A 27651-nucleotide genomic window follows, 5' to 3' on the forward strand; every position below is an offset into this window, starting at 1 on the left:
TTGGTTAGCTTAGATATGGAAGGAAAAACGCATCTGGAAAATCAATACAAAACCACCCTTATCGTGACACACTTGTCTTTTTCTGGGAACAGCCAATTAGGAACTCACAAACAAAACTCACTGGAGCTCAAAGTCCGTGAGTCTTATCTTTAGAACATACCCGGACAAACGCAGCCGTCTTTCTGGAATGGTTCCCTTTCATTACTTTTCTTGTTTCCATTGCCAACCGGTTCACATTCTAGATTTGTTAATAAGTAAAACAGAAAGGGGAATGAGATGACGGCTGATTCCCATCTTCCACAGAGGTACGGGCGTGAACTGCGTACAGGTCACTGAGAACAAGCTAAGTGGGACCGAGACTGTCGGCACAGCCCTGAGAAAGGGCCATCAAGGCCTGAGCCTCCCTGGGCTTGAGCAAACATCCCCTACGGGGTAGAACGAAAGGCACTTCCTCAGTTAGTCATGCCTGCCAAGCAGCATCATAAATGACCATCTTTCGGGTTTAATGAACAGCTAGGGTTCACTGACTCCATTTCCAGCAATCCCACACACTAAGTTGAAGATCTTGGACACCTTGTGAGAAACCTCCACATCTGAGGGTCAACCGTACAGTTCAGCTACGTAATACTAACAATGACCATCAGAAAGGTAATAATAGCAGCCACGCCTCACGCCCAGCGTTCCAGAGGCCGTTCGGAGAGATGCACATTCATTAGCCGGTTCAATCCTCATGACCTCCAAGCTGGGTGCTGTTATCTCCCATCTTACAGACGGAATCTCTACATTTAGGTCTTAAGTTTAGTCAAGGTACATAACCTGCTAACCAGCAAGCAAGTATATAAAAAAGCCGCGCTCCTTGAATTTACATGAAGCAACCAAAGAGCCTTCAGGCATCTTTCTGCAGAAATGAAAAGTGTGCACCTGTGGTTCCCAAACTGTGTACTGTGACACCCCAGAGTGCTAGGCAAACTCTTTGGCGAATCACTGTTGTTGTTGTTTTTTGGAAAACGATGCAGTGCTGAATCGTGAGCTCTGGCAAAGCACCGGTGTGAGTAGCTCCCAGCGTCAACACCGGAATGCGTTTACAGTCCTTGCAGCGACGTCGTATCTTTGCAAGACTGCGTTTCGGCGACTGCTGTGACCAAAAGCGAGTACTGGGCCAAAACCAAGGTGGAAAAAAAAATCAGTGTGGAACAGACAACAAGGGGAATGGTGTCCAATCTGACTCCATCGTTTGAGAAGTTGTGTGGTGCCCAATAGGTGCACACGTTTCATTAGTAAGCCATTAGGATGATTTAAGAGTGACATAAAAATATATTACCTTCCTTTCAATTTATGTCTACTATTGCTTCAAAGGGCTTTCCAATTGTTAGGGCATAAATATGTAAGCTGTTTGAGCCCAAATTCTTAGTAAACAGAACCGTGTTTCTTTCTTTTGGTGTGGAGGTCCCATGAAAAATTACTGGAAGGCACCATGATCTACAGAAGGTGGGACCCCAGTTAGGTAACGAGGGGACTCTTAAGTTAGTATTTCTTTAACTAAATAACCAGTGCAACTCACTTAACTCTTTGCTACTGGCATGCAGGAATGAAAATATGCACATTTCAGAGAAAAAGAAGGCAATTAAAAATCATCCGAAGACATAACAGCACAGTTGTAGATTTGATTGACTTTTGAGAAAATACCTTTCATACCTCGGGAGCGGGAGCCATGAGGGGTCAGGAGAATCCCGGATTAAAATCGGTGCGTGGCATACAGATAAATATATGCTCAATAAATAATTAGGAAGAGAACAAATGAATGACGAAAAAGCCTTACGTGAACCAACTGCACAAGAACAGGTTCCAGATTGCAAAACATCGACCTGGCCTCAACATAAAAACTTAGCTGTTGTTCAAAATCACGGCCGAAGGACACCTAGAATCAAGGAAAAAGATGGTTTTTCCTCAATTTCATGGGGATGCCGAAGGGGGGTCTGACGGCAAGTCACCAAAGATCCCCCAGACATGAATGGGTGGAAATGCGAAGGGTACACAAGCAAACATACGCTCATTGCAGTATAACTAGACTTGACGTTATTTCACCGGGCGCAGAGCTAAGATACTAGTACTACTGTCCCCTCATCGTTATGAAAACAGGCACGGGAGGAGACCATAAAGAGGCCAATGGGTATAAAACAATCTCAAAATACAAACAGGATTTCCCAGGCTAGAGGACCACTGGGAAGCGAGGAGTGGGCTTCTGTCACCTGTGGCCTTTCCACAGGACATAAATGTGGTTACTGGGAGCCGCTTGGCAGAGGGGTTTCCCTGAGAAGGGCCACCCCTTTCTCCTTCCTGATGCGGATTCCAACCTCAGCAATTCCCTTGTGGCTGCAGGAGCCAAAGATGGGCGTTTCTCCACCATCAAAATCCCCTCTTCTCCTACTTGCTCAAGTGTATGAACAGCTGGTTGGCAGGCCGAGCTGAACTGCTCCAGCAATCGTTTCTCTCCAGAGGAGGTTTCACAGGCTCGTTCCACCACAGTGATCGGGTCTCACATCTTATTTCCTCATATTGTTTTCCATTTGGGTCAGTGGCTTTCGGACAAAGCCATAAAAGAATAAATACCGCATGATCCGCACAGAAACCAAGGCCACAGGAGAGGCACCGGGTAAAAGCCACAGGTACACTTTCCAAAGAGGGAATTTTAAGGCTAATACTTAATTTTTGTCAGAATTGGTATTTTACCCACAGTTAGGTGGATAGTTAAAATATCCCCCGTTGCTGAACCAGTCACATTTCCAAGGTTATTTTCAAAGTAACAGAGTTATTTTTGTCTCGGCCATCTTCTGTCTTAACCTGCCTATTAAAACAGGATACTGGCAGCCGTTGGTATTTAGCTTTGCGAACCAAGAACAAAGGCAAAGGTTGTTCTGGCGAGAATGGGCTGGTGGGGTGTATCCCTCCCGCTCTGCTCGCCCTTTCAGCGTCCCTGTGGGCTCTGCCCTCTTTCACCTCCCAGGGGCTGGCCCTGTGACTCGCTCTGGGACAAAGCACCAGTCACTATGACTTCTGAACCGCAGCCTCAAAAGGCCCTGCAGCTTGTTTCTGCCCTCATCACGTAGGAGAGCTCAGCTGAGAGGACAGACTGATGAGAGAACAGTGGAGAGAAAGATGTCACACAGAGGAGCAATGAGACAGCCCAGTCCACAGCCAGCACCAAGGCCATCCTGGATTCTCCAGCCCCAATCCTGACACACGGAGCAGGCTGGTTACCCAGCCAACCCACAGAATCGGAAGAATTCATAGAACACTGCTACTTAAAGCCACTAAGTTCCGGGGGATTGGTTACGCAGCACTGGCTAACGAAGAAGGATGGAGCGTGGACACCTGGCATTTGCACCTGGCCTCGTGTTCACCATCACCTCATGAGCAGTACATCCGGTATTTCAGGGAGCCCATTCGCCCCACTCCCAGACCACGCGACTCAGGTGTCCAGGTGTGCGTGTGTCCCCCTGCCTGGCCAAGCAATCGGGGAGTTCACGCTGCCTCACATCAGCAGTTTGTTCTGGGCTGGGCGGGTGACCCCAACTCATCCAAAAGGACTCAATCCCAGGACTTCTGCTGGGCTGCAGAGCTTGAAGGGAAAAAAACCTGGGGCTCTCGTGGGGGGTGAGCCTGTCGGGGAAGACGCCAAGAGAGCAGAGCCACGAGCCAAAGACACTCAGATGGCAGGCCCTGACGACACCACGGAGACCCCGAGTCCAGCTGCTTCTGCGAAGGGTTCCACCCCTGGGCGTTTTGTCACATGAGCCAGTAAGTCTCCCCTCCCACCCTGCTTTTTATTTTTTCCTTAAGCCAGTTTGTCTTGGCTCCCTCTGGCCCCAGGGGAGTACTGGCTAATGTAAGATGTTTTCTAATTTCATCTTGTCTCGATAAATATGAAAAGCACCAGGGAACATAATGTTAACTGCTTTCACCAGAGCAAGGCTAAACAATTACATCACATTTCCAAGAGCAATGAAACAAACGCCTTTCTCAATACTTACCATTCTTATAAACCCATTAATCAAATACGCCAGCGTTCTTTTCTCATCCTCGAGAGTGAGTGCACTAAAATCAATAATTGTACATAATTAACAATGAGGGAACAAATGAGTTTCTAAAGAAAAAAATATACGAGAACTAAGCAATTGAACAAGTAAGCACATTTTACATTTTCTAGATTTAAAAAGGAAACCTCCCACCAGGCTCTGTTTCTTGTAATGAAAATAGGTAATTTGACAATTTAAATGCGTTTCACATCTCTCAATGATGTTGTTCTCGAGAGATGCTTACTAAGGGCAAAAGAGAAGGTAACTTTGTCTTCTTTGGAATTTGGGCCGAAAGATCTCACTTCAAATGTTGTATTTCAGAAAACTTTTGTTCAACATAAAAAAGTCGCAATCGGGCAGCACAGCTGAAAAGAATTGTACAGTGAACGCCCATACAAACTAACCACTAAGATCCGACCAGTATCACTTCATAATATTTGCTTCATCACATAACTATCCATTCCCCTCTCCATCCATCAAGCCGTCTTATTTTCGGGACGCATCTTAAAGTCAATCACAGACCTCAATCGCTTCTCTTTGACAGAAAATTTACCACAATTATTAACAAGAAAATGTCAAGGCCTTACAGTTTTGATTACACATGTGAAGGCCTATATAGTTCCCCAGATTTATTTGGAAAATTTTAAGAGTCCAGAGAAAACAGGCATCCAGGTTTTTGTGTGTTGGTTTGTTCTAGGGGAAAACAAATATTGGCAGAGACTTCATACCACCCTCCAATACGCTTTGTCTCCTTCATTCTTTGAGACGACATTTCCCAGCCTCCTTTGCAGCTAGGTATGGCCACATGACAGTTCTGGCCAATGGGATGTGAATGCCTTTTGTTCCCCAAAAGAAAACTTAATGCCCACAGGCTGCAACACGGATATGGTCGAGGTAAGCCAGCTTCCACCAGGAAGACACAGACCACACCCCAGACAGATGGCAGAGCAATAAGCCACAGAAGGAAGTTGGGTTCCTGGATTGTTGCAAAGCACAGCTACCCATTCTTACCTTCTGGCCTTACACTTTTACAAGAGAGAAATAAACCTATTTTATTTAGGCCAAAACCCAATAACCTGCGAATACAAGTGCCTTTCTGGACGTTTTCTGTGCCTTCATTGTTATTTTCTCCACCTAAAACCTACCGGTTCCATTTATTATGAAAAGTCTTCATATGTTTTGGTTTTTGTAACTACCTATGAAAACACCAAGTCATAAAGAGTCTAAAATCCAGAGGTAAAAAAAAAGAAATACAATTCATCTTGTTGATGGTTAAGTACTAAAACAATTTTCTCAAATGCTTGTAGCATTTTCCAGTGACTCAAGCTGCTGTAAATTCTTTGGGGACTAACATTTCAGCCACAAATAAGCAAGAACTGCCTTAAGCGTAGTCAAATGGAAACATGTGAAGAGGGAAAAAAAAGGGCTAGAAAGCAAAGGAGTGATGATTTGGCCTTTGGCCCAAAGGTAAAAGCCCGTGGATGCGTCTGGACCTCAAGTATACTGAACAAATAAAGTCCTTCACGTACAGCTATGAGCAATTGCACTTGAATTTCCAATAATTGGCTAATAAGGAGAAAAAACGCAAAGGCTTATGTTACTGGAGGAGTGAATCATTATTACACTCTCTGCTGCGCTCAGAAATCTCTTGGAGACATGGAGATTAAGTTCCCTTGGATGAAACCAGCCTTTTTCTCCCAACAGAATTCCCAGTGTAAAAACATCTGCCACCTCATTTTCTCACGAAGGTTACCCTCAGCCTCCCTCCTCTCCTGCACTGGAATGTCCCCATTAGCAAGAATCTTAATAGCTCCCATAAAACAATATTATTCTCAGTGGCAGCCTAAAGCAGTAATTCCCTGTGGTACTAAGACCCAGCCCGCGTTACGTGCCAGCCTGAAGCGTGGCTTACTTCACGGAGTCATGCATGGTCTTGCAAACGTGCAAAAGGGCGTTCAGGATGACGGGGTCCTTGGTGGGCTCTTGCTGATGCCTAGGAGACATTGAAAGATAACAGGAGATGCTATGTCCGCTGAGAACAACAAAAGCATGGATTTAGCGTTTAGCTACTGGACGTATTTCAGAAGCAACCAGTAACCCGGGTGCAGTGGACTGAGCCCAGTTCATCGCTAATGGGCAACGTTCTGGTTTTCTCTTAATGCTTCTTTCCATAACAAGTTTGCTCTTCTACACGTAATATAACTTCTCATAACTGCAAAATCCTGGCAGAACTGCTCCATTTCCTAAAGCAGGCAAAGGGCAAGCCTGTTTTCTTACCGAACCGCTAGAACCCTCTAGAGTTGTCCACCATCTGTTTACAACTGTGTCAAGTGCCAGGCAATTATTAATTGGGGTTTTTGAATAATATGAAAAAGGACACACCCCTAATATAAACCTTTGTGTAAGTAAAGTAGGTGTGTTTGTTCCAAGCATATGGAATTAATCTTTTAGGAAGACAATACAAGCAAAGCTGAAAACACATATTCAAGCAACATCTAACTCTATTTTCCAAACTGTGGTTGAGTTCTGTCTTAACATTATTTTTCTTTTACCATATCTGGCTGCTTAACGCTTCGAGGGACTTTAACTTTTAACTTTACCTTGTCCTAAAACATAATAGGCATGAAATCGCTGACTAGTTCTATGTTATCTAACAAACTTGAAAATAAATATAAAAACACAACTTTTAAAATAAAAATAAAAATCTCTCCTCCGTGGACCACCTACAATTATGTCACGTACCACTAGCAGTAGGCAGTTTGGGAAACAAATTTAATGATAGGAAAGGAGCTAAATTTGAAAACTGATCACACATCCACACACTAAAGGTGGAAGCCTTTCCAGTGTTGGTATTTTGATGAGTATGACTGTATCTTATAAAATGTTTCTCACTAAGTAGTTCATCAATAGACTTATCCTCCCAAAAACACACAGGAAAAAAACCGTAAGTGATGGCCAGGCTCTTGCTAATATTTAAGACACTGTCTTCCAAAGCACTAATTGTGAACTTTTTATCATGTCTGCTCCTTCTACGGGGTTTTCGTTTTATGTGATTTTAGGTATGACATACATACACTTGATTAGGCCTCAGAGAGCACAAAATGATTTCTTATCAACAGGTTTCAAAGGTGTCACGAATAGAAACTGCCAATTACGACGTGTTACACTTACTTGATAAAAACTTCCATGATGCATTTGCAAACCTCCACCCGTACGCTCTCTTTTTGGAACATGTCCAGAAATGGCAGAAATTTTTCCTAAAAAAAAAAAAAAAAAAGCACTCTCCATGCAATTTACACACGTTATTAGAAGGAATGTGAAGGTCGCTTTTTCTTGGAAGGTCTAAACAGAGGAAGACTTGTTCCTCTGTGAAGCAGGTTAGATGAGGACTCACCTGAAAGCAGGAAGAGAGCCCTGAGGTTTGTAAAATGAGTGACATGTGCCCGGGATCAGGGCTGGGGCCAGTGAACATTCTGGCAAACCATCTGGGCAACATTTAGAGGACCACAAGCTTTTCTCGGTACAACATGAAAAGCAGGCGTTAGTCTTTTGACAATGGTATTGACGAGCAGAGAAAGAGCCAGAGTTGTTCCCAGGGTGGCCTCTGTATCTTGCCTCTCCATCTAGTGACTCTGTGACCTTAAGCAAGTGGCTCTACCTCTTCCAGCATCAGTTTTCTCATCTGTAAAGTGGGAACAATAACTAATCCTACTTATCAGTGGTGCTGTGAAAATGAGATGAGGCAATGCTTGGAAAGTTCTAGCACAGTGCTTGGAGCATGGCAAATGTCCAATAAATAACAGCTTCTATTTTCAAATCAACAAGAAACCAAAAACGTACAGTCCTGTGAATGTAAATGGAAACCGGAAGAAAGAAGGTGCCAGGGAAGCAGGAGGCTAAGGGAAGGGAAGAGAATGTCATTATACATAGAATCACCTAGACCTGTACTTGCCCAGGGCACTGCTGCAAGCTCGAAAGGGCATCGCAGGATTTTTTAAGTTGTTGAGAAAAACATAATAAATCTTAACTGTCAGACACTGAGAAAACTCTTAGCTCGATGTAGTTCATAGTTTCAACACTAGACTGTGTGAAAAGAGCGAGTATCATGCGAAGATGAGGAAGAGGAAATGGAGGCAGGTGCCCCAGGTCTGAGCAGCCGTGTGGCGCCCAGCTGGCACACACATCCCATTAGTAAGTAACGACTGAGCTAAAGATAATATTTTTCTTTCAGCCTGTGTGTAATTTTTTCGAATGCTGATGAAGTTATGACATACATACTTAAGTTGTTGAGGCCTAACTACTTTATAAAAGGAACCGTTAAGTATTTCTTTTGGCTTCGGGCACCAAGAAAAAATTACTGAGACACCAAGGGAACGACCTCTGACTCAGATACGAATTTCCACAGGTAATTAAGGAATGTTACTTACCACTGAGAAAAGAACTGAGAAATCATGGAAGTGGGTGATCACTTTCTTAATTATTGACTGAAGCTGCAAAACAAAACAAAAGGCACATCTCATTTTAAAAACTTGGAATTTTTTTTTTTTTTTTTTTAAAGGCAACTCTTTCATAATCAGCAATCACAATCACAGTCATGGAAACCTGGATTGCTCAAGGACAGAGAATTACGGTTTGGCCCTGCCTCACTCTGAGTTTGTCCATCTTATTCTGTCGTCTTTGGGACACCACTTCTCAGCCTCACCTGCCCCTTTTGTAAAATGGAAAGCAAAGCATCTAGCTCACTGGAGGATTAAATGGTTCAGGTATGCAGTGCCTGCCCTTCAAAGCCCTCCATTAAAGCCAGCTATGAACATTCACGGAGGGAGCCAACATTTTCTATAAAGGGCCATACAGCCATGACAACTACTCAGCTCTGCTACTGCAGCTGGAAAGCAGCTCCAGACAACACGTACACACGGGCAGGGCTGGGCTCCAATCAAACTTTATTCACAGAAACAGGCGGTGGGCCGCCTATGGCCATTGGGCACTAGTTTGCAGGCCTCCGTTCTGGCCCATCAGGATTGGGATTCCTGACTCCTTCAGTGGAGACACACTGGACCAAGTGTGCCCGTCAATCAGAGGCCACATCACGAGGACGGTGGCACGTCTGGGAGGCCGGCCCCCACATGCCCAGCACTGACGTCCACCAGCCCTCACCCTGAGATGTACACTGTCCTGCTGACAGGGGCTTGGCATCAGAGAAACGGGGAACTGCTTTTTCTAAATAAAATATAAACCCCTGCCCGGGGTTACCGTCAAGATGAGAAAATTTACGGATAGGTACTTTGTTTACACTAAAAATAGTGCTGTTTTAAACCCTTTGCAAAGGAAACCACTCTAAAAACAGAATATTAAGAGGTACAAGCCTGTTTCATAATTAAGTAGCTTACTACATCAGTCAAGCCAAAGATTAATAAAAAATTCTCAGAACTTCATGACAAGCAGTGCTCCAAGGAAGGGCATTATAACACACTGCAATACACGTAGGGCATTTCCTTATTTAAAAGGATAGGTTTTTTCCATCAACATTTTACTATGAAAATGCAGAAACAAAGAAAATTCAGAGAACATATAACAAATGCCCATTTACTTTCCACTTAAATTTTAGAATGACTAACGTTTTGCCGTATTCGCTTTATCTCCTCACCTACCCAGCCAACGGTAGAATTTGTGAACACACAATCCACACACATTTAACTTTTTATTTGGAAATAATTCCAAACTTGCAGAAAAGCTGAAAGAACAGTACAGAAAACCCCCATAGTGCCTTCACCCAAAGTCGCCCGTTTTGAGAATTCTGCCATATTTGTTTTATTGTTCTCTCTCCGTAAGTCATATTTTTTTCTTAAACCATAAGACAGCAGACTGCATGTGTCATGTCCCTTACCCCTTAATACTTCATTTGTGTTTCCTAAGAATAACCGTGTGTAAATGAGCAGTGCAAAGCTGTTACCTCAGGGTAGGAGTCTTCAAATGCGCGATCTGGAGTCATGTGCTTGATGACATCTGCCAAAACAGTATTCACCTCTCGTTTCTAAGTGGGGGAAATCACAAACACCTATATTAGACACAGAACAGTAGTCGCTGACCATTTTTCTGGGGAGAAGGCCTATCGTTTTCAGAATACAGCACACACCTTCTAGAAAACAGTTTCAAAAATTCTGCTGGCAATATTATAAGGGGGAAAAAAATCCCACCTATATGGCAGCCCTAACACCCAGTCAGAACTGAAACACTGTTCTCAAAGGGTCGGTGGCTTTGCACTGCTCCTGCTTTCCCTGATAAAATCAGCCGTGGCATTTTCTGCCCACCTGTCCCAGACCCTCCCCAGGTGCTGCAGACCACAGTGAGGCATTCTGGGAAGAGCACAGACTTGTCCCCTACAAATCAGGAGACCCCATGCCCACCTCACTTTTGTTATCTGAGTCAGGGTCAGCCAACCACAGCCCAGATCCAATCTAATGCCTGTTTTTATACAGCCCGCGAGCTAGGAATGGTTTTTACACTCAAACCAAAAGAAGACAAGCATTTTGTAATAGGCACCGGAGATTCCAATTTTCAGTATGCATGTCCCGGGTTTACTCGCACGCAGCCATGCTCACTCACGTGCTGTCTGTAGCTGCTGTCATGCTGCAATGGCAGAGTCAGATACTTCTGACAGAGATCGGATGGTCCACAAAGCTTCAAATATTTACCATCTGGCCCGCTCTACCTAGAAAGTGCACTGATCCCCGGTCTCTATGACGGGAGCAGTGAACTCTCCTGTCAGGTTGCTCTGAGGCCGCGTGGCTTACAGGTAACGTGCCTGGCCCACGGGACATGTTATCTAAATAGTTGCCATTATGTTTACTCTCTCATTTAATGCTCATGAAATTCCCCAGCATGGGCATCATTACTCCCATTCTACAGATGAGGAAGTGGAGGTTCAGAGAAGTTAACTGACTTAGCCAGGGTCACACAGCAAAAAAAAAAAAAAAAAAAAAAGAAAAGAAAATCTGACCATGGTATTAAAAGGAACCAAAGTTCCTTGGAGAAACAGCTGATTCCAAATCTGGGCTAAGAAATAAGCACAGGAGACTGGGCCATCTTAGAAAGCGAGGATAACCCCTGAGATGTCATGAGCTTCCAGAGCTCCTGTCGTAGGAACAAGCAGATACCGTGAATGGCCCAGGAGAAGCACCACACCACCACCCACGGGTCCAAAACGGCAGATTTGAAGTGGATTAAATCTCCAGAACTGACTGCCAATTTATAGGAAATACTGAAGGCAAAGCAGCATGGTGAACACCGCCACAAAGAAATAACTGGCCAATCCTGACGGAAACTCCATTTCTTCAACATATAAATTATAGGGGGGGGGGAAAGGGAAGGAAGGGCAGGGGTAGGGAGCGAGAACTTACAGATGAAAAGAACCCTAAGAAGTCTCATAATGTATGGACCTCACTTTAATCCTGACTGAACAAATAAACTGGAAAAAAAATGACGAGAGTTGGGGAAATCCGAATATTGACTAATTTTTAATGACATTAGAGCATTTTTCTTTTAGTTAGGATAACGTATTGGGATTTTATTTCAAAAAAGGGAATTCTTATATTTTACAGATCTGTGCAAAATGCAAACAGATTTTCATCAACTACGATGTCTGAGATTTGCTTCAAAATAATCCAGGGGTGGGGAGAAGGGCCAGGGACGTAAATGAAACAAGACTTGTCCTAAGTTGATCATTTCTGGGTGATGAGTATAAAAGAAAGCCTACGTTTAAAAGTTCCATAATAAAACATAAAACAAACCTTGGACAAAAGATGTCTAACTAGTACGTTGCTTTGTACACCTGAAACTAATAAAAAATAACAAAAAAAATGAGACAAAAACAAAATCAACAGACTGACATTTTATACAATGCTCAGAATGAGGCAAAACCAATTTCTGGAATTACAGGCCAGGATGGTGGTTACCTTCAACTTCCTCCCACAGGCTGGGCAGCTGCTACGGGGAAGGGACTGAAGGGGAGGGGGTTGGGGAGGGCGGTACTTCCTATATCCTATGTTTTGATCTGAACCATGATGACCTGGGTGTACTTTTGTGAAGATTTATCAGGCAGCACGCTTACGATGTACGTGCTTTTCTGTTCCACTTCAACTTTTAAAAGTTGATTAAAACAACTCTCTCACAATCGGATTTAAACCCAGTTATATGTGCCTCCAAAGGCTCTGCCTTTTGACAAGCCCAGTATTTCCCAAACTGCGGTTCTCGTCTGGGCCTCGGGAAGGAAGGGGTTTTGTGTGCTTAGAAGATAATTACATGCAAGTTTGGGGAAGGCTGCTTACTAGACAACCATGAAAAGTCACAGCGCCCTTTAGCATAGAAATATCTAACGCATCTTATAGTGGAAAAAACTGCCTCCCCTTCCCACGCTTCACATGTGAATTTGGGTAGCACTTCCCAAATTCACATGTGAAGCGTGGAACCCTTCTGTTACGGCACACATATTAACGCTCCATCACACGACAGCATACAGGCCGCACTTTTATAAATGAAGAACAATTACCACTGTAAAATGCTCAAGCTAGACTTAGTGACGGTTACAAACATGGAAAAAAAAATAGAATTCTTTCAAAAACAATACATACTACAGCCACACGTACCGTGAAATGCCTGCACGTGTACTCCACCCACACTTCGGCACAGTTAATGTAATCCTACAAAGAAAAAGCAAAAACGTCTTTACAGTAAGAACACCACGGCTGACCTTGGGGCAGAAGCTCATTATGCACAAATCCCTGTGAGGCCTGCGATGATTAAAAGAGTTGACAAGCGGTAGGAATTTCGAGAGCGTTCATCTACAGAAAACTCACCCACCAATGTATTTTAACTCCGAGAAGTGAGTTACAGAAAAACATCAGTTGCTTGAAACTAGTGAGACTTTCATTCCAGAATTGCTACCTGGGACAAGATGGGAGTCTGGGAAGCTCCCCAAGCTTAGAGAATGGGGGGACTCAGAGGGAGGGGCGGGGTAACAGCAGGGTGTCCTCACCACACCTCAGCAGATCTGGCTACAGATTCCAGCCGTGCCTAAAATGTGACTTTTTTTTTTTTGCATGTTCTGAGGAAGAAAAACAAGCTTTCTGCCGTTAAAAAATAAACCATTTGCCCCATAGAGGGGTGATGTGTATACGTTGGGAAAAGGTCAAGAAAGCACACAGGTTTCAGGTAAGGAATTGCGTGCTAGATTTGAGTAGGAAGGGGACCCGTGGAGAAATGACGAGATGGCTACGCAAAGGACAGTGACGAACTTAGTAAGGCTGCCTGCCCAGGAAAACATTGAAATGGGGGAAGAAAAGGAAAAAAAGAGTCAAGGAAAAATATAGTCTGCAAGTATACCTCTTCTGTTCTGACACTTGGGGAAAAAAGAAGAAAACGGGGAGGGAAAAACTGGTTATATCCATTCACATCAGAAAATCCAGGAACATTCTAAGGTCTAGCTGGAAGGCTAAGGTCAACTTAATGAGGAGGGCTCCCTCACTCCGTTTCCGTCCTGTGAGGAAGGGAAAACCATCAACACGGGTTCTGATACCAGGTTGCCTTGAAGTTCTGGGGTACAGGCACCACAGACCCAGAGATTTTTGATTTAGGTATCCTCAGTAAGCTGTTTTAGTGAGCCTACCAGTTAGCTTAAATTTCAACAGCTGGAGCTGAGCGAGGATTTTGCTAAACCGAAACTCGGGATATGACTTTGCAATTGTTTCTAAATGATGTCACCATTCTCACTATGCTATTGAAAATGTGGGGATTAGCGAGGGGCTTATAACTGAGCTCATGTGAATAGTTCCCTCTCGAGACATGCGTCCTCCTTCAACCAGATGCCATATATCCATATTCAGTTATTCGCTCTGTTACGGACTGAATGTTTTGTGCCCCCCCCAAAATGCCTACGATGACATCCTAGCCTCGAGTGTGATGGTGTGAGGATGCGGGGCCTTTGGGAGGTGATGAGGTCATAAGGGTGGGGCCCTCACCAAGGGGATCAGTGCCCTGGGGACCCCAGAGAGCTCTCTGACTCCTTCCGCCACGTGAGGCAGGGAAGCTGGACGTCTGCAACCCAGACGAAGAGTCCTCACCAGAGGCCAACCCTGCCGGCACCCTGATTGCAGACCTTCAGCTTCCAGAACAATGAGAAACAAATTGCTGTTGTTTCCCAGTCACCGGTCTACCATGTTCCATTACAGCAGCCTGATCAGACTGAGACACACCACCCACAGGAGAGGAACAGTGCAGGGTGTGGTGAAGGTTTGTCCAGCTGACCCTGCAGCCACAAAGACAGCCAATTCCAGCGTTTCCTACTGGAAGCCACGTAAATCGCTGGCATGCTGCCTGCGAGGACCGTGAGGCATGAAACCCAAACCTCCAACGTCATGGCCATCGCTGCACCCATTACGGCCCCAACAGCAGCTGAGCCACCTTCCCAAGGTCTCCTGCACTTGGAGTGTGGGGAGAAAGAGTCTCTCACTGCCCGGGTTCAAGGGACAGAAGCTGGAGGTCCCTTCTGCTAATTACTGGCTTGGCTGCTCAACTCCAATTTAGGAATATCCTGCTAAGTTGGTATTTTCAAATCCAAACACTACAGACTGCTGCATTTGGGATGCTGTTTGCTAAGTGACAGGTCGTCTCCTTCCCCAGTAAAATCTTTAAAAAAATAAAAATGAAAAAAATAAAGTTTCAAATATGTATAATTTTGCACTTTTAGTACATCTTGTGGTCTCAAGAAGGAGACAGAGTTGGGACACAAAAATCAGAGAAATACGCTTTTAAAGCTATCAGTTCTCCATTATAGGTTAACAAATAATAAAGCTAAAAGAAGTCAATCTCTTTTTAAAAAGCAATATGATTACTTAAAAGACAGTTTTTGAAAAACAAAAGCAATGTGATTGGTTACAAGACAGTTCAGAGCACCACTTGGACAAAAAGTAGCTGATCTCCAGTCAGAACGGTCACCCACCTGTGGATTCTTCAATTTAGTGATAACTTTCCAAGCTTCATTGAGAATCTGAAGTCGATCACCCTCGGGAGGATCGGCCAAGGCCAAGTTTAGTCCCAGTGAGCGAAAAAGGAGATGCTAAGAAAAACACCACACCATTACAACAGTGGAGATTTACATCAGGGCAATTTCAGGCTTCAGGCTGTAACATTTAGCTTGCCTCGGGGATAACCTGCCAACGCTCTCTCTGAAGTCCTACCACAGGCCTACACGCATTAGAAAGAGAAGCGGAGAATAAAGAGCTGGTTCCACGCACGGGTCTAAGCCCGGGGACGCACATTTCGCATAAATAACAAGTGAAGATGTCTTCTTAAAGACATGAAGCCAATCTCTTTCCTAAATACTTCACAGTGAGACAGTGCCACAGATTTAGGCCTCGCGGGGCCTGACTTGCAGCAATTATATGTGCCCAACAATTCCAGGCTCTAACTCAGCTTCCGCGGTGTTCTTCAGTAACTGAACCTTTGCTCGCTGTCCTGTGGGCCCAAGCGGCCCGGACCCCGGACGCTCGCCCTCGAGAGCTATCGGGAAAATACTGCCCATTCGTTCTCCCGCTGAGCATGACGTCCAGAGCATACCTTGGGGAAACCGGACTCGTTGCACTCTTTAATCATGCCAATGAAATCCATGGACCTTGTGGCAATGAACTCAGCCCGGAAAGCTGACATCACGGAATTCAACAGCAAGGCACTGCAAGACACACACGTCCCAGGTCAGCAGGGCGCCCCCTGAAGGAAGTCGCTTTAGTTTTAGGAGGTACGTCACCAGGAAGGACAACTGACAGTCCTTTCACGGTAAGATTTTAAAAAGCTAGACTAAAAAGGCAACCTCTAGAGAGTAACATAGTGTTTTGTGCACATTGGGAACTTGCTAAATGTTGAACTTGATGGATGGATGGATGATGATGAATGGATAGATGACAGATAATGGATGGATGGATGGATGGATGGATGGATGGATGGATGGATGGATAGGTGCATAGGTGGGAGGGTAGATGGATGGGTAGGTGGATGGGTGGATGGGTGATTAGATGGACAGGTAAATATGCAAGCCATCAAATCCATTTAAACAGAAATAAATTGAGCCTTCAAAAGGCTGGTGCACTAATAAAACTAAACATTCAGTAGCAATATTGATCCAGGCTGTAAATAAATATCCATCCATCTCTCTTATTAAAAGCGCTATTCTAGGACCTAGGGACACAGTGACTTAGGGACATCTACCACCAAAAGGAGAGGCAGGAAGATGAGAGCTCATCCTGACCCAACTTCTTGTCACAGTCCCCTGAGGAAAGGACTGTTATTAAACCCATCTCACAGATAAGGAGACTGGGGTACAGAAGGTCAAGCAAGTACCACAGTTCACACAGCTAAGAAAAAGCAGAGCCAGGCATCTGAAGCCAGGCAGCTGGACTCGAGTTTCCTAATCGCCATGCGGTCCTGCCCCACTGCTGGCCCTCTTGCCCACGTAAGCATGCCAAGCTCAAAAAAAAAAGCAAACAACTCATGCCTTATGAATGAAGTTGAAAATACTTACTTGTTTCCTAGTTTTTTGCATCGCTCCATCATCTCGGTTAACAGAGTCTAATAAATTTTAGAAAATAATAACAATTATCAGGTTGGAAAACCTAAAGCAACATTTCTCACCGTGAGATTTCCAAAGTAATACTCAAATGTAACCGCGTGCCCATCTCATTAACTCTCAGTGTCTGGCAAGAATGGAAAGGAGGGGTGAATTCACTCCTACGGCGTTTCGTGTGACGGCTAAGAGCTGGGGCCCTGGCGTCAGGCACACGTGGGTTCAAATTCCGTCTCTTCAACTACCAGCAGCAAGACCTTGGGTCAGTCAGTCCATTTTGTTTAGCCTAGGTTTCCTCAGCGTTAGGCAGATGACACAGGGGCACCATCCCACCTGCAGGGTCACTACAGGATGACGAGCGAGGTACCAATGAGAACGGAACTTTACTCCCCACCTCTCCTATGACCCCTCCACGTTCCTCCCCATTTCACGAGGTGCCGGTGCACTTCTCAGTAGAACAAATAACAAATACTGCGTCTGTGCTCGGTGCTCCCCCGCCCCTCAAGGTGAGAAGTTCTTGGCATCCATGCTCTCGTCTCACGACCACCCATAGGCAGGCTCTCTAGTCTCCCATTTCACAGGTGAGAAACCGAGCCACAGAACAGGGCCCCAGGTGACTCAGCTAGCTGCGGCGAGCTGGACGCGCCACCTGGCATCGAGGGCCATACTCTCCACCACATTTCCTCTCCATAAATTTTGAAGCATATTTTCACCCCAAAAGGAAGTAAATGTTTTATTTGTTGGAATACAGTTAATGGCTTTGGAGCTATCTTAAGACAATGAGGTGTCTTTAAAAGCGCTCCTGTTTTAAAAAAAAAAAAAAATCAATGGAAGTATCCTCCAGGGCAGCGGTTTGGGAAGGTTTTGAAGGGCACGGACAAGGTCACCCTTAGGACTAAAGAGCCATCTGGAAACTCACGCTGCACCAGGCACGGGGCCAAGTGCCTCCCACGCCTTCTCTTACTTATTCTTCAGGTACATTATCCCCACTTTACAGACACGGAAGCCAAACATCAGATTGGTTAAGCCATTTCCTAGTAAGTGGTGGAAATGAGATTTCTTTCGAAGTCTGGCCCCAAAGTCAAAAAATAAAACAAGTCTTCTTTACCGCGATTCCACCGTTTCCAGCTGTGTCCCTGGGTCCTAGGTGTTTCCTGAATAATTAAGGTGACAGCCGACTTTGGAGGTACTGTTGGCACCCCCACCCCCAGTGCCCTGATTTTATTCAGATCTTTCTCTCTGCTCAACAAAAATCAGGTTGGGTTCTGTTATGGACTGAATTACGTCCCCCGCAAACTTGTAGGTTGAAGCCTAAGCCCTAATGTGACTGCGTTTGGAGACGGGGCTGTAAAGGAGGTAATTAATGTTAAGTGAGGCCTTAATCCAATAGGACTGGAGTCCTTATAAGAAGAGGAAAGGAGAGCAGGGATGCACAGCCACAGAGAAAAGACCAGGTGAGGACACAGTAAGAAGATGGAGGTCTGTAAGTCAAGGAGAAAGGCCACCCCAGAAACCAACGCTGCTGGCACCGTGATCTGGGACTTCCAGCCTCCAGACCTGTGAGAAATCAACTTCTGTTGTTGATAAGCCCCCCAGTCTATGGTATTCAGGCAGAGCAGCCCGAACACACTAGGCAAACTAACATGTCCGAACCAACCACATGTCTCATTCCCCCGCCAGTTGTGGTTTTAGCCATGGACACATGCCCCACTTCGAGCTGCTGAGATGGGGGCTTCAAGGAAAGATTTCTTTGTCCTTAAACAGGATCCCGAGGAACTGAAGACTCCCCATCTTTCCTTCTCTGGATGCAGCCATATCTGGACACAATGCCTGACTGGCTGCGGCCACCTTGCTGCTACCTGGGGATGGCAGAGCAGCGAGATGGACTGGACCTGCCTGGTCCAGAATCTGCACTTATTCTGAGACAGAACACAATGAGTTATTTTCCAGGGCCAATTAGGTGTTTGTTCCTTGCAACCAGAGGCATCCAATGGCTGATGTCACAAATGGCTTCCCTAACAACTCAGGGGGGTCTTTCTATTGGAAAAGTCATCCTTGAAGAGCAATACCAAGGTGGTTTCTGGGAAAGGCTGACAAGGGATATTCCGTATTGTTATCACATTCATACACCCCGACACACACACACATACACACACGCACACACACACACACACTCATATCATGGAGCAAGCAACTTTCATGTACCTATTCCAGGTACTGGGGACAGAGCAGTGAGGAAACCAGACAGAAATCCATGCCCTCGTGGGGCTTATTCTCTCCCTAGACACACGCAGGGATGCATACACACATACAGACACACACGAAAACATGCACAAACGAAGGAGACGTCTTGCCACCACTTCTGAAAAGGTGAGGTAGGGCAAATGCCGACACATGGACAAAACATTGTGGCCATGAAGACAAAACAAGTACTTAAAACGCTCTCTTTTTATAAGAGATGAATGCATTAAAATGCAGCCAAGAATATAACTTAAAAAAGAAAAACCCAAAACCAAGGCTCTGTTGTCATACAGGAATACTCCTAAGTGTACAGGGGGCCAGATCCCAGGCAGGTCTGTTAGAGGTTATTAATTTTTTTTTTTTTCTGAGAAATGACAGGATTGCTTATCTTTGGCAAGAAGAAAAAGACGAATGACAGTTCAAACCAGACTGAGATCGAAACAAGCCTGTTGGCTGAGAGGAACCATCAAAAAACTTGCAACTCAGTGTCTCAGTTTGCAGGACACACATCTGAACAAGAAGAGGCGTTGGGCCTCTACGTTCCATTGATTTATAATTTAATTTTTTATATAACAGTTATAAAGACAAGAAAACTTATAAAAATAGCATCATGCAGCAAGGTCAAGGTGAAGGCGCTTCCTCCCAACCCCCACTTCCTAGGGGTCTGCAGGGCCGTCACTGCAGTTAGTTCATCTTTGTAGACCTTTGTCTCTGCCCTTTGAATGTATAGCTTTCGGTGTCCAAAGCCTGTTTTTTTTTGTGCCTGATTTACAAAAATGGATAGTCTATCCTTATTGGGCTGCAACTTGCCTTTTTTATACTCGAGAATCTAGCATGGGCCTCCTTGCCCCATGTTCGCACACGCCTTGTAATTGTTAATGGCTGAGGAATCCATACCATAAATACAACACCGTTACTCAAGCTGCCCTACTTGATGCATTTTTCATTGTAAACACAATACAGAAAAAAAAATAAAGAGAAAGGAACCCAGACAAAACACTAAAGAAAAACAAGCAAATCAAAAAGAAAGAGATCAAGAGAAGAAAAACACAGAACAAAAACCACCGAACAACAATTGACAAAATGTCAATAAGCACATCATATCTCAATAATGACTTTACATGTACGTGGACTAAACTGGAAAGCTTCTGCACAGTAAAGGAAGCCATCAATCCAACAAAAAGACATCCTACTGAACCAGAGAATGTATTCACAAATGATGTAAGGGGTTGATATCCAAACTATGTACAGAACTCGTGCAACTCAACAACAACAAAAATAATCCAATCAAAAATGGGAGAAAACACGAAAAGACATTTCTCCAAAGAAGACATACATACATCAGGCCAACAGACAAATGTAAAGATGCTCAACGCCACTAATCATCAGGGAAACGCAAATAAAAACCACAATGAGATACCACCTCACACCTCTCAGGATGGTTATCATCAGTCAATCACAAGTGCCGGCGAGAATGTGGAGAAAAGGGAACGCTGGTGCACTGTTGGTGGGATTGCAAATTGGTACAGCCGCTATGGAAAACAGTACGGAGGTTCCTCAAAAAACTAAAAGTAGATCCACCATACAGCCCAGCAAGTCCATTTCTGGGTACTTAGCTGAAGAAAATGAAAACACTCATTTGAAAAGATACACATACCCTTAGGTTCACTGCAGCATTACTTACAATAGCCAAGACATGGAAGCAACCTAAGTGCCCACTGATAGATGACTGGATAAGGAAGATGTGATACATACATACATACATACATACATACATACACAGAATGGAATATTACGTAGCAATAAAAAAGGATGAAATCTTCCCATTTGTGACAACATGGATGGACCCAGAAGGTATTACACTTCTCACCGCTTAGCAAAAAATCACATGGGATTCCATTATCAGACAAGGCTCACCCTTGGCATCGGGTGTCAGGCCTTTATTTTCTATACCTCCCACACCACGCCCAACAAACAAAAAGCTGCTGAAAATGAAAGTGATGATAAACTTATCAAGAGGCTTTGTTTTCATTGCCTAAAAGCAGGTCTTGGTAAATGGTTGCTTTTCTTCTGTGTAGACTATGCCTCAAATAGGGGGAATAGAGCCGTTTTCTACTTACTATAATTTTAATTGTATGAGGGCGAAAAAAAAACAACACCTATCTTTAAACAACAACAAAAGAGCCTTTTTGAAACATCACTACCCGATTTAAGGTTGGCAATGGGGGCTGGATCTCAGTTTTGATTTGAAATTTCATATGTCAGATATTCACAGCTCAAGGCATTTCTCCTTCCTCTCCGCTGGAGGAAGGCTTGTCTTTTCCCCGTATCTCACTTGCCTGTCCTATATATCAGCAACTGCTGCAGCCAAACGTGACAATCCCCTACTTTGGGGACACGGCCTCTTAAAGACACACATGGCTGTAACCCTCCAGCTGACAGACCCCAGCCACTGTCGAAGCTTAAGGCTTCCCATTGTCAAAAGCATTTTCAATACCACCCTCCACACTGACATGAACTCTTCATTTTGAAAATGATTTTTTATTTTTTTTACAAGACACCACACATTGCTTAGTGGAGTGCCCTAAGAATCAGAGTTTATTATTATTCAGGTGACCTAATTTTTTTAATCACTTCCTCTGGTGCAATAATGATTTCCTCAAGTTTTACTCCCTAGGAAAGCTCTAGTCCCAGCTTCTGCCATCCTCTGAGATGACTGGTGCTTAAAATAAAAGGAAGAACGCCCTACGCCGTGTTCCTTTTGTTTTCATCTGATTTTGCCTTTCATGACAATAAGGGGGAATAAAACAATAAATGTTCTCATTTTCAAACACGTCAGGCCTGCCTGTGTGTGTGTGTCACTCAGCCGAAAGGTCGGGCGGCTCTGTCTACAGTCAAGTTCATGGTACTTCTTCCCAGAAGCCTGGGCCAGTGTGTGTTGACTGAGACGAGCCGGCACATTTCAGACAGACCAGTTCTACTGGCTTGACTGAAAACGCTTTTCCTTAATGGTAAAAAACTCACCTGACGTACAAGATGTCCGTATGGTCTCCTCATACTTCAGAATTTGGGAAAAGTAAAAATATAAGGAATGCTTTGTATTTGCTAAAAAGTTAGAAAACACAGGCCAAGAACATGTAAGGAGTGTCCACAGCCTCACCCTCCAGCAATATTGTTTCCTATCTCCCGCCTTCTCTCACGCGGATGGATGTAAAAACCACGTTTGCGACCCTGCCGATGTGACAAATATTCAAGCACGATGCATGGGGCACGCCCCTAAGCCTTGCAGACGGACTGTCGTGCTTGGTCCATGCAACAGACTAGAGAACAGGTATTGCTGCTGCTCCCGTGGGACAGATAAAGAAGAAAGGCTCACAGTGGGTAGGGACACATGACTTGACTGACCTCTGCTTTATCCCAATGGCCGAAGCCAGATTGAGGCTCGGCTCCAGAGGACACACACACGACCACCTAGGACACATACAACAATGTGTGTAGCCCCCTTTGTTCACGCGCCCTGTACTGTGAACACCCTATGTCAGCACACACAGGGCACCACGGGTCGCCATCCCTTTACATAGTCCCCTAACATTCCACTGAACACATATACCATCATTTACATATACCAGCCAGCCTCTGGTGGCTGTCCGCCATGTCGCACTAGCGTGACAAAGCTACACATACGCATGTAGGTAGGTGTATGTACTTGTCCAATTATTTCCATGTGACATTCATTCTTAGAAATGGGATTGCTTAGTCAAAGTCACACCCTTTTTTCTTTTTCTTCAGGGTTGTCAGTATGTATCTGCAGCTTCTGGGAAAAGGTGGGTGTGTCTGAATTTTGCTTTGCACTTTGTACCCTTGTTTTATAGCAAGGCCCCTTTTCTCTTCCCCACAGAATAAATTCTCAACCATCAACGAGAAAACAAGAAGCTTCATCATTCACAGTTACGATGACAATCTGAACTGGTGTCCTACGGAAATTGCTACTGTCTTGGGGAAGAAAATCAGTTAATTTCTGCTATGATTCTGACTTCATTTGTAATTCCTAACGATGCTTCGATTAGACAAAAAAAAAAATCTTACAAAAGCAATTGCATATCTGAGTCCACTTTCCTTCTGCAAAATGGGAAAGATGTTACCTGTTCTACGGACGCTGTGCATGAAGGTGAGAGAAGAGGCGATGAAGCCCGTTGGGCCTGGGGCTGGATTCCAGGGGTTTGTGTCCTGTCACACACTTTCCAGCTGTGTGACCTGACGGAGGGATGTGGCCTCTCTGCGCTTCCACACCCCCCTCCCAGAGGTGTCACACAAGCCAATGAGGACGCGTCCCCAGCACTGACCCAGCCACAGTGGTCAGCTCTCTCTAACGGCTGGCTAGCGCTGTGTTGCTGCAGCGGTTCTGGACGGGCCCTGTTCACGTTCCAGGGCACACGGTGTAGGGAACATTCCAACACGATATGGAGGAGAAAGGAGCCCCAGCACCCCTCCTCCTTGACACCGAAGCCCGCTGGCAGTTACCTCGGGGGCATGGTAGGAGATGCACTGGAAGATCCAGTCCATGGCAGGCGAGTACAAGGGGAGGTAAGACGGCAGCTCCACTCCCTGGACCACCAGCTGGTTCTGCACTGTATCCCCATGAATCTACAGGAGACCAAAGAAACACAGACCAGGAAGAAGGTCACATGTAAGAAACAAAAAGCACGCAACTCACAGACCGTGCACACTTGTAAGCATTTGGATGGCCTCAAGAGAAACAGAAAAAGCACACAGTTTCCCACATCACCAAGCTGAGCTGTTCTGGGAACGTGCGCTGTGCAAAGAAGGAACGTGATAAAAATGGAGCCAGCAGATGCTAAGAAAGGCTGATCAACTAGAGACGTTTCCTATTAGCACAGGCACGTTAATGCTCTCTGCCTGTTCAACACAATCAACACATTTTAATGGTCTGTCACAGACGCGAGAGCAATTTTTGAGGAGTTTACACATTTAAAGAGCTTGAAGGCAATCTCAACTTGGAAAACCAACGGGGGTTGTTGAATTCGTGATCATGCAACTGCTATATCAATTAGCTGTTCTGACAGCATTCTCTTACCTGTTTGAACGTAAGGAGGAAGTCAAAAAAGTTCTTACTGAGGCTTTCTTTGAGATGTGGCGCCACTTCCATTCCCACCTGCAGCCAAACAAAAGGAAATGACCTTGACGATGGAAAAACAAATAATATGTACAGTAGGATGCCAGTTTTGTAAATTAAAAATATACACACACAGATAGATACAGGCATAGAGGAGAAAGTCCAGAAAGTTCATTTTTATGCTTTTTGCTTATCTATTTTCTTATTCAATAAGCACGCATTGTTTTTATAAGAAAAACCACAGGAACGATTTTTAATGAAAAAAAGGGCAACACTTGCAGTACTCATCTGTGCAATTTCCCAGAGGGAAGGAATGTAAATCTGAACAGATGACCAAGAGACCAAATCACTACAACACTACAGAGGAATGTACTCTCAAGACTGTGTATACGCTTTTCCTCCTTCCTCTCTGAAACACGATAAACACACATGTGGCTGTACTTATTAAATGCAGCAAACAACATTTTGGTACGTGAGAGAGTCAGCTGGGACTTCACAGCTGCATGGTTAAAATACATTCTTTGCCGGGCAGTCATGGAAGCAGACAGAAATTTTCATATATTTTAAGCAATTTTACCTAAGACAAGCATGAGGCGTAACCATGCTATAACCCACTGGTTCCTGCGTTCATTGTTTAGAAAAAGACTAACATTTCCAGCTGAAAAAATGTGCTAATCAGAGAGAAGGTGGCCAGAGCCCAAAGCGCCCCTGTGTTCCTTAAACTGAGCTCCTTGGCTGCACTCAATTCCAGTCCAAACTGCTGCCTTCATAAAAACAAGGGAGGGTGCTTTTCTGGGCACTGGTTGTTTCCAATGGGGACAGTTTTCTGCCACTCACCTCCCCACCCAGGGGTCATGAAGATTAAGAATGGTGTTTTTTAGGTGGCTGGTAAAGAATTCCTTTGAGCAGATTTGCGCAAGACCCACTGGGGCATTAGGTTACAGGGCAGGCCGGTGGTGACTGGGGATGCTTCCCCATCGAGCAGTGGGCACAGAAACACACTCACGACAAGCGTCAGATCCCGTTCTGCTGTGCTCTGACTCCACTGTCTTTCCCTCTGCTTAACCATATCGTAGAAAAGGCAGTAATTATCTGTTAGGCAACAGCAAAGAAGGGCCGTGGACAAGCCATGGAGGGGAGCTGAAGCGGCCATGACTAGGAAGAGGAGTTAATCACACATTCCTTTAAGAAGCACCGCTGAGCTCCCCCCACGCCCTGCCCACTCGCTGCTTTTGTGTTTTGTTTATCCCTTCCCATCATGCCAAATGAACAGCTTGGAAATCTGCTTGGGTCTAGAAGGTTTCCACCCAGAGTAGCAAGGGTAGTTGCTCACCCTTTCCATCTGCTCTTTCCGCCCACCTCACATTCATTCATTCTCACTGTTTCTGTCCTTGGGGAATCAAACCTTCCTCTTGGACTACGACGTGTGTGACAGAGCTGGACCGAGGGTTGGGCACATGACCCAGGCTGGGTCAGTAACACATCCCACCCCATGGCCACAGTGACAAATGGCCCAAGAGGGTGCCCTGAGAATCAGCCCTGAGACAAACTGGAACCACTGGGGAAAAGGCCCTCGCACGCCACGGGGGTTCCTAAGGTGGGAGGAGAGGCCAGGAGCTGCTAGGCGCCACCATATGTGGAAAGAGCAAGCCCCAGAATGAAGTCGGCCCAGAGGAAGTCCGAGCTGAGGGATGAGGGAGAGGACCATTCTCGACGATCCTCGAAGGCCCTGCATCCAGCCATGCCCACACCACCCGAGACTCTCTTAAGCCAATACATCTCCCTTTTTGCTTAAAGTCGCATGAATTGCGTTGCTGCCCTTGCAAACTGAAAGAATTCTTCCTGTGCACAGACTGTCTCCTTTTCTTTTGACGTCAAAGACCTTTGGAAATTCTGAGTTGACAGAAATGATGTCAACAGGTACAGAGCATTTCATCACCAGGGTTCCTTGGATGGGCCTGCAATCTCTCCTCACCGTCACCGAGTTTTAAAGTAGCACCTGCCATCCAAAGGCACTTGACACGCAACAGACATTATCTTTCCCCTGATTCATGAACCTTACGTTAAACTTGAAAAGTGAACAGGCCTACGAGGCGTGGGTATTTCTCCCCTCTCTGATTTCTCTTTAATAACCACAGCGTCTTCCTAAGACACAAAGCCATTCAAAATCTTGATTATTACTCAACTGACATCTAAGGTGAGTTCAAAGCATTTGCTACTTTCTACGAGGGGAAAGGCAGCTGCTTGCGAGTGGGCAAAGACCCCATTCTGGCACATCCCCCCGCCCCCCAGGATCCGGCAGTGTTGTATGCACAGGAGGCCCTCTGTGCATACAACACTGCCTCAGTGTTTCAATAGGCTTCAATATGGTCCAAAGTTGAAGCTCTAGAACACTCCTGTAGGAAAAATGCTCCCCAAGTTTCTGGTCTCTGTGACAAGGGGAGCGGGTGCCCTGAAACGGACAGCCTTTCTTTCATTCTCGGTATCAAGACACAGCCCTAGGAAAGGGTCCTTCCTAAAGCTGTCTGCTGTTCCTTCTGACAACAGTGAACAATCTCTTTGTGACAGGTGAGACTGCAGAGTGTCTGTCACATGCTAGATGTCACACAGAAGAAGTCAACCAAAGGCGACTGGTTCTCACCTCCTGATTGAAAAATATGAATAATCCCTCGTGGGTTGGGGAGTCCATGCAGCTTTGTCCATGAGGAAGACAGCGGGTCACTAGGACCCTCCAAAACAGGGGCAATAAGCCCCCTGTCAAGGTGCCAATGGGACAGGACAGGACAGGCAAGGAGGACTCCCAGAAAAACAACCATAAACTTTTTCACAAAGTTTACGTAACGGACGGAAACCGTTGCATTTTTCACAAACGCAAAATAAATAATTTTAAGCAGAAGCGTCACGATGCCTTAAAGGAGAAAAGGGCTAAGTGATTTACCATCCAGACCACCCCGCCCGTCAGAGCAGCCATGAAGATGGGCCAGCCATGACACAGACCCTGAAACCTGTCAACCTGTCGCTGCAGGGAGCACCTCTCCCCACCAAACAGCCCTGAGGACGGAAAAACGAACACGCCCATGAAATTCACGACAAAGGGAGAGCATGTTTCAAGGCAGAGAAAAGCAACCCGTCAGCTGAGAGGCCCTGGGAGCCCCTTCCCAGCAAGAAGGAAGAAACAATTAATTCTGAAAACCAGTTTCTTTGTAAGAAGATGACCTTCACCACCTCCTCATGGGAGTGACGCTAAGCGGGTCTACTTTAAAATGAATTTTTCAGAGAAAAATCCTACAGCTCTGCTTTCTGTGGAAAAGCCATGCTCTAAAATCAGCCGCTAATGAAGTCCCTTCTTCAGTGACTTAGGGGGTGGCAGAGTAACCAGCGTGAACGCTGAAGGAGACAGGATCATGTCACGCACACACATGCTGGAGATAGACGTGGCCTACCCGGCATAGATAGGCCCTGGCGTACACGGACACCAGTGGGTCTCCGATCCCTCGAATTATGCACGTCAGGCGGGGCAGACATTCCGAAATCCCCCTGTGAGAAGAGACAAAAGACGGCAGCATCACACCCCATGTGAGAGCAAC

General features: G+C 45.2%; 1 protein-coding gene across 2 annotated transcripts in view; it reads right to left on the bottom strand.

Moving 5' to 3' along the window:
- Positions 1 to 27651, bottom strand: part of VPS35L (VPS35 endosomal protein sorting factor like) — a 76958-nt gene that overhangs the window by 18773 nt on the left and 30534 nt on the right. For both annotated transcript variants that reach the window (XR_012493222.1, XM_074323112.1), the window contains exons 12-25: positions 27508 to 27601; positions 24026 to 24103; positions 23452 to 23574; positions 16648 to 16694; positions 15690 to 15801; positions 15073 to 15189; positions 12722 to 12775; positions 10030 to 10110; positions 8504 to 8566; positions 7248 to 7333; positions 5989 to 6069; positions 4032 to 4095; positions 1820 to 1918; positions 161 to 238 (exon numbers count right to left, since the gene is read on the bottom strand). Coding sequence is in view for 1 of the 2 variants with exons in the window: in XM_074323112.1 (XP_074179213.1) it covers positions 161 to 238; positions 1820 to 1918; positions 4032 to 4095; positions 5989 to 6069; positions 7248 to 7333; positions 8504 to 8566; positions 10030 to 10110; positions 12722 to 12775; positions 15073 to 15189; positions 15690 to 15801; positions 16648 to 16694; positions 23452 to 23574; positions 24026 to 24103; positions 27508 to 27601 (1177 nt within the window). In the remaining variant the exon portion in view is untranslated. The remainder of the gene's footprint in view (positions 1 to 160; positions 239 to 1819; positions 1919 to 4031; positions 4096 to 5988; positions 6070 to 7247; positions 7334 to 8503; positions 8567 to 10029; positions 10111 to 12721; positions 12776 to 15072; positions 15190 to 15689; positions 15802 to 16647; positions 16695 to 23451; positions 23575 to 24025; positions 24104 to 27507; positions 27602 to 27651) is intronic.

The sequence above is a fragment of the Rhinolophus sinicus genome, linkage group LG18 (genome assembly GCF_036562045.2).
Source record: "Rhinolophus sinicus isolate RSC01 linkage group LG18, ASM3656204v1, whole genome shotgun sequence".
NCBI lineage: Eukaryota > Metazoa > Chordata > Mammalia > Chiroptera > Rhinolophidae > Rhinolophus > Rhinolophus sinicus.